At 44.8% G+C, this 16,112-nt stretch overlaps 1 protein-coding gene across 3 annotated transcripts in view; it reads right to left on the minus strand.

Moving 5' to 3' along the window:
- CCAR1 (cell division cycle and apoptosis regulator 1) overlaps positions 1-16,112 on the minus strand; it is a 268,378-nt gene that overhangs the window by 63,799 nt on the left and 188,467 nt on the right. For all 3 annotated transcript variants that reach the window (XM_030203453.1, XM_030203454.1, XM_030203452.1), the window contains exon 18: positions 8,523-8,762. In XM_030203453.1, the coding sequence (XP_030059313.1) occupies positions 8,523-8,762 (240 nt within the window). The remainder of the gene's footprint in view (positions 1-8,522; positions 8,763-16,112) is intronic.

Consider the following 16,112-nt stretch of genomic DNA (forward strand, 5'->3'; position numbering starts at 1 on the left):
TGGGTCCTAAATTATGTAACACTATTATTGACTTAAGACAAATTCAATGCTATCCTTTTAAAAGGAATTTGAAAGCCTGTGACTTTCAAGAATGTTTAAGTAAAATGAATGTGTAATGTATTCATTTTCAAACAAGTATATAATTATGCTAATGCTACTGTATAATGTTATTGCATAATGCCTTATATTTTATACATTTCATGTTATGATTATTGATTTTACAGGGTATTTCATCTTGCGCTTTTTTGGTGAAGCATGTCATTAAGGGGGTCTTTTACAAAGGCATGCTAGCATTTTTAGTGCGTGCTAAATACTAGAGATGCCCACAGGAATATATGGGCATCTCTAGCATTTAGTGCACGCATATTTAAAGCACACGCTAAAAACACTAGTGCACCTTTGTAAAAGAACCCCTAAATGAACTAAGCAAAGTAATAACTCAGGCTAAGAGAATGTCTGCATCAGTTAAACATCAAAGAGAATAATGAAAAGCTCCTATGGAGATGGCTCCAGACCTTAGTACAGTCACAGCAAAAAATTCTCAACCATGTCGAGAGCTGTTGAAGGCAGTGGAGGATGGGGTGGGGAAGGGTAGAGAATGCACATTCTTTCACATCAGGTAGAGATGCCCAAATATCCAGAATTTAAATTTTATTTGAGGACATTGGGGTGGATCCCGATCTATTTGCTGGGGTATTGAGTAGTAGCCCCCCCCTCCCCCCCCCAACAAAACATGATTGTAACCTTTCTGCAACATGGTGTGAATTATCATTCAGATGAAAACAACTACATTTGCCAAGTGTGGAGCAGTGGAAGAAGAGGTTAGAACTAGTGGTATTGATGGAAATGTTCACTGCAATGTTCTTAATTGGTATAAAAAAATTCTGCAACAAATGGTTGGCTCTCCTGGAACATTAAAAAATAAACTGTATGGAAATGACGTCACGCACCAAAGTGGAGGTCTAATTGAGGAGCTCCGCCGGAGCTGACAAGAAACGGCGCTTAAAAACTTACCCCGGAACCGAGAGGCAGAACGGGAGTGAGGGAGGGCGTCTCCCTGGGTTATGCCACCTAAAAAGACGCTGGAGCGCTTCCGCTTCACTCCGGAGCGCCGCGAAAAAGCGAGCGAAATTAAAGCGGGACCGGAGCTGCGAGGAGCTAAAATGGCGGCTGATCGCGCCCTGCCGGAATCAGCGGTAAAGGGTGAAGAGGAGGCTGTGGCTACTAGCATGCTGCAATCTGATGTAGCGGGGATATTGCAGGACTTAAAAACGGACTTTGCTGGGATTAGACTGGACGTGCAGAATGCTCTTAAAGAAATAAGAGCAGAGATTCATGAGTTGGGATCCCGCGTGGGAGAAGTGGAGGAGGGGTTGGTGGCCCTGCAGTCCGAGGTGGACACTATGAGGAGGAAAGGGACTGAGGACCATGGGGAACTGAGCCAGCTCAGGGACCAAGTTGAAGACCTGGAAAATAGGTCTAGGCGTAACAACCTCAGATTTAAAGGTATACCTGAGCTGGACATTTTGCCAACTGTGAAGCTGTAATAAAGGAGCTTTGTCAGCATATCCTGATGCTTGGCTCGGAAGTCCACCCCCCTGAAATACATCTACAACGCGCGCACAGAGCGCTGGGACCACGCAGAGACCTTCAGCCCCGAGATATGGTTGCATGCTTCCTTGATTTCCCTATAAAGGAACGGATCCTGCGACAAGCCAGAGCGAGCAAGGAGATCACCTGGAAAAACTATAAAATAGAAGTTTTTCAAGATTTGGCTCGCGCTACATTGCTGAAACGTGGAACATTTAAAGATGTGACCAGGTTTATGTGCTCTAAGGAGATTCGGTATAGATGGTTGTTTCCCTTCGCGGTGTGGATTACAGTGGATGGGAAGTCACGAAAGGTCATAACGCCTGAGGAAGCGTGGTCAGCGTTGAGGGCCTTGGGCTGTAAAGACGTCCCATTGCAGAATCAGGACCTGCGGACTCCGGCTACTCCTAGGCGGGATTCTGCCTGGCAGGTAGCGGTCGGGAGAGGAAAGAATAAGGACAAACAGGCGTCCTAAAATGATCATTGTTGTAGACCTCATGATCGCCTGGGAAATTCTGGTTTGCTGTATGGGGCTGAGAAGCCAGTTTGGATATTTGGCATATGAGGAGTGGTAAATCTGTGGTGGAGACGGAGAGGTATCATCAGACCATTCCCTGGGTTAACTGTTAAAGATTAGATCTGGACCCAATGACAGAGCGGTGGTCAGAGAGGTGGCTGCGGAAGAGCTGGTGTATCCAGATAGAAGGCGTGGACTGGAACAGAGAAGGCCACCAAGCTCTGATGGAGGTCCAGGCTGGGTTAAAGACTTTCTAAAATGTTTAATGTTGTTGTAAGGAAGAGGGCAGTAGTTGGGAGGGTAGAAGGGGGCCTCTTCCTTTAGGAGTGGGGCAGGGCAAGATGAGGAATTGGGAGGTTGGGGGGGTTGGAGGGAGAGTGTGTGACCCGGGAGGGATGGGGAGAGGGGGGAGTTTTGGAAGGATATTGGAGACCAAAGCTCTGGTTTAGTACGTTCAATTTCCTACCGTGGCTGGTCTTTCGACTCAGGGATCAGCAAGGGGAGGGAGGGAAGGGAGGGTGGGTCGGGAGAGGGCAGGGTTAGTAGTGGGATCGTGGAATGTAAATGGTCTCAACCATCAAGGGAAGCGATGCCGAGTATTCAAAGAACTGAATAGACTAAAATGGGATGTGATAATGTTGCAAGAGACGCATCTGAGACCGAGGGATGTGCACGTGCTGCGACATAGGTCCTATCGGAGCGTTTTGACACACCAGGGACGGGAACCTAGAAGGGCTGGGGGGGTGGCTATTTTGGTGCGGCACACCTGTGGGCTGCGCATACAGGAGGAGTTTCGGGATTCGAGTGGTCGCTGTCTGGGTTTTAGGGGGCTACTACAAGACCAAGAAATTACAGTCCTCAATATTTATGCTCCAAACGACGGTCAGAAGCAGTTTTTTGAGTTGTTAAAGGAAGAAATTCAAGGCTTCCTCAAAGGTCAAGTGATAATAGGGGGTGACTTTAACATAGCCCCGGATGCGGATTTGGATCACTCCAAGGGGAGAAGTGGTGCAGGGGGATCGGGGCGCAAGGCATTGTTGTCTTTCTTGAAGGGGTGTGAAGTGGTGGATGGATGGAGATTGCTGCACGGGGCTCAAAGAAACTATACACATTACTCACACGCCGCCCAGTCATATGCTAGATTAGATAGTATATGGGTACATCGTAATAACTGGCATCTGTTGGAAGAGGCGGAGATAGAGCCTTGCCAGGTTTCTGATCATGCGGCGGTTTGGATAAGGCTTAAGGGGTTGGAAGGTAGAAGTAGGGGAGGGCTCTGGAAACTTAATGAAACACTACTGGGAGATGAAACAGTGAGAGAAGAGGTCCGGGGGGCTATAAAGGAATTTTACCGGTTTAATGATAATGGTGAGGTTGCAGATGGGTGCCTATGGGACGCTATGAAAGCTGTGGTGAGGGGAGTCTTTATCAAATGGGGGCTCGGAAAAAAAGAGAGAGGGGGCGAAAATCCCTGGAGTTACTTACACGCCTGGGGCAGTTGGAGAAACAACACAAAAGACAACCCTCCAATAAGTTGGGGGAGGAGCTCAAACAGGTGCGGGGGGCACTGGCACAGCTGCAAATGATAGATATTGAGTATATGCAAACTAAGTTGAAACAGAGAACCTTTGAATTTGCAAATAAATCTAGTGCACTTCTGGCGCGCAGGTTACGGGCGAGGAGGGTTAAGACACTTATTCAAAAATTAAAAGACGGTAAAGGGGGTTGGTATTATGGAGATACAGATATAGCAGAAAGCTTCAGGCTGTACTACGAACAATTGTATATGGCTGGGAGGGAAATAGATAGGGAAGGGATGGGGCTATTTCTCGACCAGATGCAGTTGCGCCACCTTGATGTAGCGGAACAAGCGCGATTGGGGGAGCCGATCCGATGGGGGGAGGTGAAGGGGGTAATTAAGAATCTCCCTAATGGGAAGGCTCCGGGGTTGGATGGCTTCACCGCGCGGTTCTTTAAGTGTTCTGCTGAAGAACTAGGGCCACAGTTGGTTCGCCTGGGAAATGGAGTATTGGAGGGAAAGGAGTTGGCGAACTCAATGATGGAGGCAGGGATCTCTCTGATATTGAAACCAGGTAAGGACCCCACTAATTGTGGATCATACCGTCCTATTTCCTTACTGAATGTGGACGTAAAGATTGTGGCCAAAGTATTAGCAAACAGGTTGGGGCGGGTTTTGCCGGGTCTCATAGGGGAGGATCAGTCGGGGTTTATCCCAGGCCGACAGGTGGGGGATAATGTACGCCGTACCCTGCATTTACAGTGGGAAGCACAACAGCGGCTCCCGGGAGCCCTGATGCTGGCGATAGACGCTGAAAAGGCGTTTGATAGGGTGGAATGGGAGTTTCTGAGGGAGGTGATGCGGCGTATGGGTATTGGAGAAAACTTTAGTAGGTGGATAACAGCTCTGTATAGAGCCCCGGCAGCCTGTGTGCAGGTTAATGGCCGGTATACACCATTTTTCAAGATAGGAAGGGGAACCAGGCAGGGTTGCCCCCTGTCTCCACTATTATTTGCCATTTATATAGAGCCTTTGGCTGAGATGATACGTAGGCATCCCGAGTTCAGGGGCATTCGAGTGGGTAAGAAGGAACATCGTTTGGCTCTGTATGCAGATGATCTGTTACTTTATGTGACTCACCCAGGAAAGACGCTGGAGGTGGTGGAGGAGACGTTGAGGGAGTTTGGAAGGTATGCTGGTTTGCGAGTCAATATGGATAAATGTGAAGTTCTGGGTATTTCGGTTTCACAGGAAGAGGAAAATAGTTTGAAAAGTAGGTTTGCTTTCAAATGGTCCAAGAATGCCATTAGGTACTTGGGGGTTCTTATTCCCAAAGATTTGAATCAACTTTTTGTTCTTAATTATGGGAAAATAGTAGACCGCATTCAGATGGAATTGTCTCAATGGAAGGGAATGTGGTTGTCCTGGTGGGGGAGGATGGCGGTCATCAAAATGAATACCCTACCTAGGCTATTGTTTTTGTTCCAGTGCCTGCCGGTGGCGGTGCCCAAGGGGACACTGCGTCGGCTACAACAGCAGATTCTCCAATTTGTTTGGGAGGGTAAGCATCCCCGGCTAGCAGGGAAAGTATTATGGGGGGAAGTGGAAAGAGGGGGAAGAGCAGTACCGCGGTTGGAATGGTACTATCAGGCGGCGCAGGTTAAAATGATTCTGGAGTGGGAACGGGAACACTTAAAGCCTGCGGGCCAGGTGGAACAGGAGAGCTTTCCAGGGCGGTGGTTAAAATCGCTACTATGGACTACGGAGGGAATGGGGGACAGGTTAGCAGGGGTGGATAACCCATTTTTTAGGCATCTGTTGCAGGTTTGGGAAGAGTTTAGGGGGAAATGGGGACAGGGAGAGGGGGTCTCTACTAGAGCGGGTATCTGCTGGGAGCCGAGATTTGGAGCAGGGAAAGACAATGGAGTCTTTCGGAGGTGGGACCGTTTGGGTCTCTCGAGCTTTCGGGACCTGCTTCAGGGGGATCAGATAAAAAGCTTCAAAGAATTGAGGCAACAATATGATCTCCCAGAGGGGGATTTTTTTTCCTATGCCCAGGTAAAGTTGTTTATGGGTGCAATGGGTTGGAGGGGGAGGGGGACACAAGAAAAGGAGAGCTTGGAGAATCTATGGGGAATACTACAGAGGGTACCCAAGTCCATTTCAGTACTTTATAGATTTATTAGAGGTAGTGATCCAACTCCATTTCGCTTTAAGGGAGCGTGGGAATCAGATTTAAATTGTAAATTCAACGATCAGGAATGGGAAAAGATATGTAGCGAGGTCCAGAAGACATCCACATGTGCTTTGGTGCAGGAAAATGCATATAAGGTACTCTCACGGTGGTATTACACCCCTGAGAGGATTAAGAAAATGTATTCTACTGCTTCTGACCGGTGCTGGAGGTGTGGACAGGATAGGGGTACCTTTATACACATTTGGTGGTCCTGCTCAAGACTGCTGCCTTTCTGGATAGCGGTGATAACAGCGATGGTTAAAATGACTGGGGACTCTATGGTGTGTAGCCCGCAGGTGTGTTTGCTGGGGATGCATAATGAAAGAGAGTCTTGGGAACGGAGTAAATTATTACGTTGGGGCCTGGCTGCGGCAAAGTGCTTGGTAGCTCGGAAGTGGAGAGACATCAATCCCCCGTCCATGGGCGAGTGGAGGGGGAAACTTGAACAACTCATAATGCTGGAGAGACTCACGGCATATCGCAGAGATGGAGAGCTGAGGCGTAGGAGGGGTTGGGCTCAGCTACAAAAGTGGGTGGAGACAATACGGTCATAATAGGCTTTTGGGAGGGGGGGAGGAGGGAGGGAGGGAGGGGGGTGGGGTAGGGAGGAAAGGGAGGGGAGGAGTATTAGGGGTAGTAAAGTTATGGATGGGGGTTTCATCTGGAAAGGGAGGGGGGGAGGATTGACCTTTCCAGTGCAAAGAGTACATGGGGACTCAAGTTTGTTCACCTAGTTCTTTATTGTTGTAATGTTGGTGACATAATATAGAACAGATTGGTTTGTACTGTGTCAAATTATGAGCAGATGTTGTTTCACATACATTGTGGTGTGACTGTTTTCAAGCTTCCTCAATAAAAACGTTTAAAGTGAAAAAAAATAAATAAACTGTATGTGGGTGGGGGACAGGAAGAAGAGAAGGTGGGGGGTTGGGGGAGTAATAGGGTCTGGATGGGAGGTAGTGGTTATAAATCATTGATTATTGGCTATGCTTTAATGTGGGACTTGACAACAAATTGAGTTCAGAAGTATAAAGAAAGAGATAAGGGCACAGGAGCTTCATCAATAAGGAAAATGCAACAATAGGAGAACACGCAAAGGTTTTTCAATAAGCATTTGAAGAATAAAAAAATATATAAAGACATTTAAAAAAAAAAAAAAGTCCAGCATAGCCTTATTTTGGCAACATTGGAATGGGGAAGTATCCACTAGGCTAAGAACCAGGGAAGCCATGTTTCAAATCCCACTGGCATTCCTTGAGCCCTTGTACAAATCACTTAAATTTCCATTATTTCAGGTACAAACTTAGATTGTAAGCACTCCGGGGTCAGGCAAATACCTACTGCACCTGCATGTAACCTGCCTTCAACTACTGCTAAAAAGAAGTGAGCTAAATCCAACTACAACAGTGCCTGCTTCAAGAGAACCTATACAGCAGAGGTTTTCAATCCAGTCTTTAGGCACATCTAGCTAGTCAGGACTTTCAGGATATCCCTATTGAATTCAATGGGGATATCCTGAAAACCCCGACTAACTAGGTATGCCCTGAGGACTGGGTTGAAAATCTATGCTATACAGTATCAAATAAAAATATGTATGAACAAATTAAAAATTTAAAAGCAAAATTGAAAAAAAAATTGTTTTCATTCTTTTTGCTCCAACTCTAGGAGAAATCAGCAAATCTAACCTTTAGCTTGCTGTAACGTTCAGGATACTGCAGAGCTGACAAACACCAGGGTAATAACATGAGACAACATACAGAAGTTCAAACAGCAAAACCGATGTCCTCAGGTTGACAGAACATTAAATGGATCTCTATCATTAGAATCAAGGAAAGGCAACGGTTATCAATCAGGCACTGTAGTATTTAGATTTAGCTCATGTCTTTTCAGTAGTACTTCAAGCCAAGTTATATCTAGGTGTTGTAGGTATTTACCTGTCCCCAGAGGGCTTATAATCTTTGAGGTCCTTTTACCAAGCTGTGGTAAAAAGGACCCTGTGTTAGCAGTGGGGGGGGTCTTTTTTGCCGCAGCGGATAAAAAAAGGCTGAAAATAGCCATGGCCATGTGGCAAGATTGCTCTTACCGCGTAGCCAAACGAGAGGGAGCACTTACTGCCGCCCACTGAGGAGGCAGTAAAGGCTCCTGCGCTAAAAAATACGTGCCAATTTTCCCTAGCATTGGAAATAGTGAGTGCCAGGGCTGAAACTACCACTGGTGCCTGTGTTGGGCCAGCAGTAGCTCCAAGATTGGCGTGCGGTAAGCCTATGTTGGGCTTACCGCCGCTTTGTAAACGGGCCCCTAAGTTTGTACTTGAAGTAATGGAAATGTAGGTGTCTTGCACAAAGTCTCAAGGATCATACAGAATATATGAAGCCTCTCTCTGGGTTATGTTAAGAGGGAACCCAGAGTTGTGGCTTTTCTGTAACTACCATTAGCAAGGATCAAGGTGGTTCAGTGTATTGTTTCCAGCAGCACTAAATGCTGTCAACATTTCACTAGCAAGATTAACAAACCATTGCCATCCCTCAATATTACTTACAAAATAGCTACAATTTGGGTTCCCTTTCAACACATTTTCAGTGTATAATTATTCACAAAAGGGGTGCACTGGTGACTGTATGAGAAGAGCAGATGTAGAAGTGTGCATATGTCTCTCAAACCTTTCTCTCTTCTTTCTCATCCTTCTTCTCTCTTTCTTCTCCAGACTTCCTCCTCTTTGGTTTGGGGTCACTATTGTCATCGTCTTTTTCTTCTTTCTTCTCTTTTTTCTCTTCCTTTTTAATTTTTTTTTCTTTCACTTTCTTGTCCTCTTTTTCTGGAAGAGCTATGAGAGCTCTATATATTTTGACTCCAAAATCCCTCTGAAGCATTTCATTAAAGAGCTCAGCAAAGAGAGACACCTGCAAGAAAAGAAATCCATGTAGTGAGAGAAAAAAAAAAAGGTGGATATGTGCTTACACGCATGTGCGTAAAAAGAACCCATCAAATGAGGAGCAAAGAGTATCTAATTAAAAGATGACAAATCAGAAGAATCAAAAAAATGGTCTTCAATCTCGTCACATCATTCTGTTGATGGGCAATAATTTTCTGTTATAATCTAGTTAAAATGTGCCTATTATACAAATAGCTGTATGCATATATTATGGGTGTTCTCTCTATATATCTAATTAGACATAGATAACCACACAGACATATATATACCAACAGAAAGTGAACTGTAATTATGTGGACACTGAATTCTTAAAAATATTGCTAAAACATTGCATATTATATATTTATTTTCACTTATTATTATAGTATTTTTCTGTTGGAATCTCCTTTTGTAAAACATTAAGGCACCATTTGTGGAAAAATCTATACTTACTTACTCCTAAATGGATCACATAATTCACGTACATAATCATAAAATGAACATCAAGGTAACAAAAAATAAATCTTAAAATTTACAAAAAATTACAAGTACATACCTGTACCTCCACCCCTAGGTTAACCCTTTAATAAACCTCCATGAATAGATAGGCTTTTAACAATTTTTTTAATCTTTCATTGCTCTAATCTGTAAAGGAAACAGATTCCAGATTATAGGGCCTGCGATTGAAAATGCTCTTTGGACGCCGTATAAGTTGCATGTTATTGATTACTCTAGTCCAGATGTCTGTTGGTCTTGCCACTCCCAAACGGGTACTCTCAGGCATCTTATATTTGATTGTGTGTGCCTTCGCAAGTTCTGGTCAGAAGTCTGGTCACAGCTGGTAGCCATTTTTCCCCTCCCTGGCTCCATTTCTTATCCATTTGTGATTCTTCGGGAGCAGTTCTTTGGGGGTCAGCTGACTCCTAGTGAAGGGGCTCTTGTTCATAGGCGCCCGGTATAAGAGGCTTGGACAGGCTAAGCCTCCCCTGCTGTGCTCTGAGAGGTTTAAATTGTTAATTTACCTCCATCCTCACAGCAGGAGCTGCAGTGAAAGCCCTCTAGCCTTGTGTAACCAATTGTAGAAATTGGTTTATGGTTTGTTTACCTTACTGCTGGGAAAGCAGGGGGAATGGGGGGGTTGGCTGGGTTGCCAGGGAGATATTTAAGGAGGATGACTTCCTGACCTGCACTGAGAATAGATAGCAGCAGAATCGGACAACCAGACAACAAAGGTAGAAAAGATCATTTTATTTTCATTATAGTGTTTGGAATATGTCCACTTTGAGAATCAGGTGCTCAACATTAAAAGTTTATATTTATTTACTTATTTATGGCATTTTATCCTACATTAAACATGAATTAGGGTGTTTTGTGGCTCTACATGAGAATTGTGATGATATGATCCCTTGTTTCATATTGTTGACGGTCTGCATTTTCCGTATGGGTGGTATATTGGTGTATTAGGTTCTGCCCAGTGTAATATTTATAGTACAGTAAGGTTCTGAGTGTGTTTTTGCACAAAGTTGTGCACAGTGTTTTGCAGTTGAGCGACTGTGGTTAGTATATGCTTTGAGCAAACACTTTATTCTTAGACATATGATACATGGCTAATATCTAAATTTAATGAAAGGTATTAATTGTGACTTATTTTTATTTATTTATTTCTGTGTGTTATCAGACAATTATGGATTTAAGCTCCACCTCTGGCCCACCCCTAAGCCCGCCCCCTTTAGCCTCCCCAAACAGTTGGGCCACCGACCGCCTATGCTCTTGTTAGTGCCATGGTCTCTTTGGCATTGAAGGTGATCTTCTTCCACTGGAAGTCCTTACACCAGGCTACTTATCAGGAATGGTGGAACTTATTGCTCCAAATGTACAAATTCGAATTACATCTGGCGAAGAAATCTTCTCGCTTCACTTCCTACAGGGAAAAATGGCTGCCACTTGTATCTTATTTTGCTTCGGTATAGAGATAAGCACAGAGTTTGATGTATTTTGTGGCCTATGCATGCTCTGTGTCTGGATTTGTAACCTCCAGCCCTCCCCCTTCCCCCCCCCCTTTTTTTCCTCTCTTCTTCTCCACCTCCCCTTTCTTCCCCCTTTTTCTTAATGTGATTCTAGTTGTGAATAGTTGCTTCTTGAATGTGAGCTCCAGTTTTGCCATGATTTGTAAGTGTTGCTTGTTGTACTGTGGTGAGCTCCTGCTTCTATTGTATTGTACTGAAATCCAATAAAAGATATTAAACTTGAAAATGCTCTTTGCCTTGTTTCCTCAAAATGTATCTTCCTTAGAGTTGGGATAGTTGTTGTGTCCCTTCTGACATCAATGCTTGGTTTGGATGGTATATTTTCAAAAACTGTAGACATAGTGATCTGCTTCCTGCTTTAAAATAATTCTTTTCACAACAGGTAACCAACAAAATTCTTTCAAAATCAGACTGATGTGCTGAAATCGTGAACATCAAGATACTAGTCTAGATTTTGAACAATTTGCAAATCCCTACTACAGTAGTCCAGACTACTGGGAAATATATAGTGAGCGACATTCAAAAACACTTATGCATCATTAGCTGTTGACTGTATAAATGCTTGTGTGTGAAAATCAGCCTCTGGTGAAAGAATAAATTTTGGTTCTATGCAATGTTTCCTCTAAGTGCTGAGCTGATGTGAATAAAATGTTTTCTTTGAGAGCAAAGAACTGAGTTGATGTGAGCAAAACTTTTCCATTACATTTCCTTGGGAACACTTCTTACAGAAACATACACAGACATTCACACACACAGGGAAATTGCTCTGCACGCTTTCCATACTTCTTCACCTGTAGTTTAACTATGTTTATGGCTATTCTAAACTTTACTCAGCTACTAGCTGTTTAGCGCAACTTAGAGGGAACACTGATCCCCCTGTTCAAATATCACTCTTAAAAAAAAAAAAAGGGGGGGGGGGGAGTAGGGGCACTTTTTAATACAACAGGGAAGTACCCCTTCCTTCACTGTCTACCAGATGCCTCCCCCACTACCTCTGTTGCTGATAGTATTATGTACACTAAATGCACTCCAGGGAATTATGTACCAAAAAAATCAAAATTCACAGTAAAATAAAATCAACATATTAAACAAAATAGTATTTGTAGTATTTTGGAAATATATGCAGGTACTTTAACCAGTGGCATAGCTACAGATAGGCATGGGTGGGCACAAGTCAGTGGCAGCTGCCTTGCTTCCCCCTCTCTTCAGCCTCAGGATCTGCCATTTGCCCCCATGCTCGTGGCCCCGCAACTCCCCCACTCTCTGAACCATCCCAACCCCTTCTCAGTGTATCTTATCACCTTGACAAGCTGCAGCAGTGACTCACATTCACTGCCGTATCTCGACAGAGATGAAACAGGAAGCGATGTCTGTGAGGGTGGGACATGACAGAAAAAAGCCAGCGAGGCCGACGCAGGCAGTGGATGTGCGTCACTGATGCAGTCTGAAATGGTGATGAGGTACACAGAGAAAAGGGGGAGGCGGCTCAGAGATTTGAGAAGTTGCAGGGCCACGGGTGGGGAGGGCAAATACTGGATCCAGAGGTTGAAGAGAGAGAGAGAGATGCAGGACAAAGGTGGGGAGGGGAGAGGGCTTGGAAGACCCTCATATCTTAACTGTGGGTCCGCCCAAACAGCAGGTCTGGCTATACCACTGACTTTAATACTTCCTCGCAGTAAAGTCCTAGCTCCCCCAGTATTTTCCTGTTGGCCATATGAACAGTAATGTTCAGCAGCACTATAAAAGAAATCCTGAGGTTATCAGCAACCATAAAATAAGAACATAAGCATCGCCATGCCGGGACAGATGATGCTTATGTTATCTATCAGTTTTTTGGTAGGTTGTCAAACGGCCACCAGGCTTTAGTTCTGTTAGCCTTTAGCTTGCTGTAGCGTTACCAGCAGACTGAGGACCAGTTATGTTCCTTGGTTTTTTTTAATTGTGGAGATGCTCCAGCTTACATGGCAAGTCTTATTTACTTATAAAAGTTAGAAATGCTTGCCCAGGATCTTCATCTTTTTTTTTTTTTTTAATTCTTCATTATCCAGATCCATCGAAGACAGTATACATGAAATTTTTTTCCAATATATTTGCATCAGGGGCATAGCCAGACTTCCATGGGAGGGGGGTCTAGAGCCCGAGGGGAGGGGGCACATTTTAGCCCCCCCCCCCACCGCCGCCCCCCCACCGCCGCCATTGCCACCCCCCCTCCCCACATCTTTGTCGACTCCCCTCCCGCCGCGAACCCTCCCCCTCCGCCGCCTACCTTCACTTTTGCTGGCGAGGGAGTTCTCTGAGTCTGATGTCCTGCACATACAACATGCAGGACGTCAGCATGCAACAGCCGGAAGAAGACTTTTTTCTCTCAGCAGGAAGGAGAGGACGTCGGCTGGTGGGGATTGGGTTCCTCCGCCAGCAAAAGCGAAGGTAGGCGGCGGCGGGTTCGCCGGGAGGGGGGTCCAGGCTGGAATCTACGGGGCCCAGGCTCCCTCAGGCCCCATGTAGCTACGCCACTGATTTGCATATCAAGCTGCAAGTAATTAAAGTGAGTTACCAACAGAGATCAGAGCTCAAGATAATTATGCTATGTTTTGTAAATTACAGAAGACTTTCTTATTCAGAAAGTGTTTGGGTTAACTTCAGATTGATATTTACCATTGCCTGTATGTTTTTATCTTTTTTGTAATGATCCTGGGTTTTGCCTAGTCTTCTAATTGTATAACACTAAACTTTAATGACATGTGTAGGACATAAATGTCACGTCTCCACCATGCCAACCATATCATCCTCAAGTATTGCCAACAGTATTGAACTAACCAGTCAAATTGTCCTCCCCTCCTAAGCTGTACAGAACCCTCACTCGCAGCAATTAATCTATCCGTCCCAAATTCTCACTATATATATATATCTTAATGTAACTCTGACATAATGGCCCATCCAGTTTGCCCAATCAATTCAAGATTAAATCAACAATTAACTGATATTATATACTTGATCATGGTCTTTCTTTGGTGTTTTTGGGACACAGACCGCAGAAGTCTGACCGGCTCTGTCCTTATATACTAACTGCTGGAGTTGCCATCAAAGCTCACGCCAGCCTATCCAAATCTGTCTTGTCAACTGCAGGACACAGACCGTAAAAGTCTGCACGGCACTGTCTTCATGTTCCAAATTACTGAAGTTTCCGTCAAAGCTCTCTCTAGCCCATCCTAAACTCAATTGCTATATGCGGGACTCAAACCACACAAGCCAGCCCAGCTCCGACCTTAGTTGATACAGCCAGAGTTGCATCTAAGCACCACTTCACAAGCAAACACATATGCAACCCTTCTTTTGTTTTTTTATACCATTCATTTTCTAATTAGAGATCCTGTGTGTTCATCCGACACCTTTTTGAATTCCGCCACAGATTTGTTTTCTCACTCGGTAGGGCATTCCAAGCATCAACCACCCTCTCTGAGAAAAATAATTTTCTGACATCACTCCTAAGTCTACCCCATGTCCTCTAGTTTTACCATTTTCCCTTTCAAGTATTTAAATGTATCCCCTGTCCCTTCTCTCCACTAGGATATATATATTCAGGTCTTCCAGTGTCTTCTCATGTGTCTTTTGGCGCAAGACCCTTATCATTGTCGCCTTCCTCTGGACCGCTTCAACTCTTCTTATATCTTTAGCAACATAAGGCCTCTAAAACTGAACACAATACTCCAAGTGGGGCCTCACCAACGACCTGTACAGGGGAATCAACACCACTTTTTCCTTCTGCTGGTTACACCTCTTTCTATACAGCATAGAATCCTTCTGGCTATGGCCACTGCCTTGTCACACTGCTTTGTTGCCTTCAGATCCTCAAATACTATCACCCCAGGATCCCTCTCCCTGTCTGTACATATGACTCTCACCGCCTAACACATACGTCTCCATTGGATTTCTACTCCCTAAGTGAATCACTTTGCACTTCTTTGCATTGAATTTTAATTGCCGAACATTAGACCATTCTTCTAACTTTTGCAGATCCATTTTCATGCTTTCACTGTCTTCGGGGGTATCCACTCTGATACAAATCTTGGTATCAACCCCAAAAAGGCAAACCTTACCTTCTAACCCTTCAACAATGTCACTCACAAATATATTGAACAGAATTGGCCTCAGCACCGATCATTGAGGCACTCCACTACTCACCTTACCTTCCTCTGAGTGAACTCCATTAACCACCACCACCCTCTGATGTCAACCAGTTCCTAATCCAGTTCATCACTTTGGGTCCTAACTTCAGCCTGTCAAGTTTATTCAAGAGCCTCCTATGAGGAATACAAGGAACTGTGTCAAAGGCTTTGCTGAAATCTAAGCAGATTACATCTAGTGCACGTCCTTGATCCAATTCTCTGGTTGCCCAGTCAAAGAATTAAATCAGATATAAAATTTAAAATAGTAGCCCAGTGAACCATCAGAGACAACACATTTCATACCAGCCTCAGCTCATGATTTGTCTTCACTCTTCATCGGTTCACCCCTAAAGGCTTACTGTCATAACTTGTTTTTATGTAAGTTTATTTTTAAAGTAATAACGCTACTTATCTGAAATATCTATAACTGTAACTGGCATACATGGACCAACTGTGTATGCCAGTTTTGTGTCATCTGCAAATCTGACCACTTCCCTCATTACTCCCTTTTCCAGATCATTTATGAAAATTTTAAAACAGCAATACCAATACCGATCGCTGAGGCACTTCACTTGGATTTGTATTCATCTGAAAAAGTGACCTTTTAGTCATACTGTTTTCTTTTTTTTTTTTTTTTTTTTTTGGTGTCATCCAGTTTCAAATCCGAGGGCAGCGTCTCACAATGTTTTAATTTTCTGATGAGCTTTTCATAAGGGACTTTATCAAATGCCTTCTGAAAATCAAACCTATAAATGGCAAGTGACCGACTCACCTGCAAATGCGCAGTAGAAACTTCCCTCTCTGTCCCGCCCCCGCGTCAAGATGTGATGACGGGGGGAGGGGGGCGGGACAGAGAGGGAAAATGCGCGGAAGGGGAGGGAGGGAACCGCTGACATCGCTACCGCTCCCCCCCCCCCCAAGGGAGCCGCCCCCGCCCCCCCCCCCCCCGGAGTCGCCACCACCCCCCCTTCACCCGGCCCGGGCCCTCTCTTCGTTATTCAACTTACAGCAGCGCCGAAACAACAGCAAGCAGCTCAGCTTCAGCTCCCGTCGGCCTTCCTTCCCTGCTTGTGCCCCGCCCTCGCCGACGTGACGTCACACGAGGGCGAGGCACAGGCAGTGAAGGAAGGCCAACGGGAGCTGCTG

The sequence above is a fragment of the Microcaecilia unicolor genome, chromosome 5, assembly GCF_901765095.1.
Source record: "Microcaecilia unicolor chromosome 5, aMicUni1.1, whole genome shotgun sequence".
Taxonomy (NCBI): Eukaryota; Metazoa; Chordata; class Amphibia; order Gymnophiona; family Siphonopidae; genus Microcaecilia; species Microcaecilia unicolor.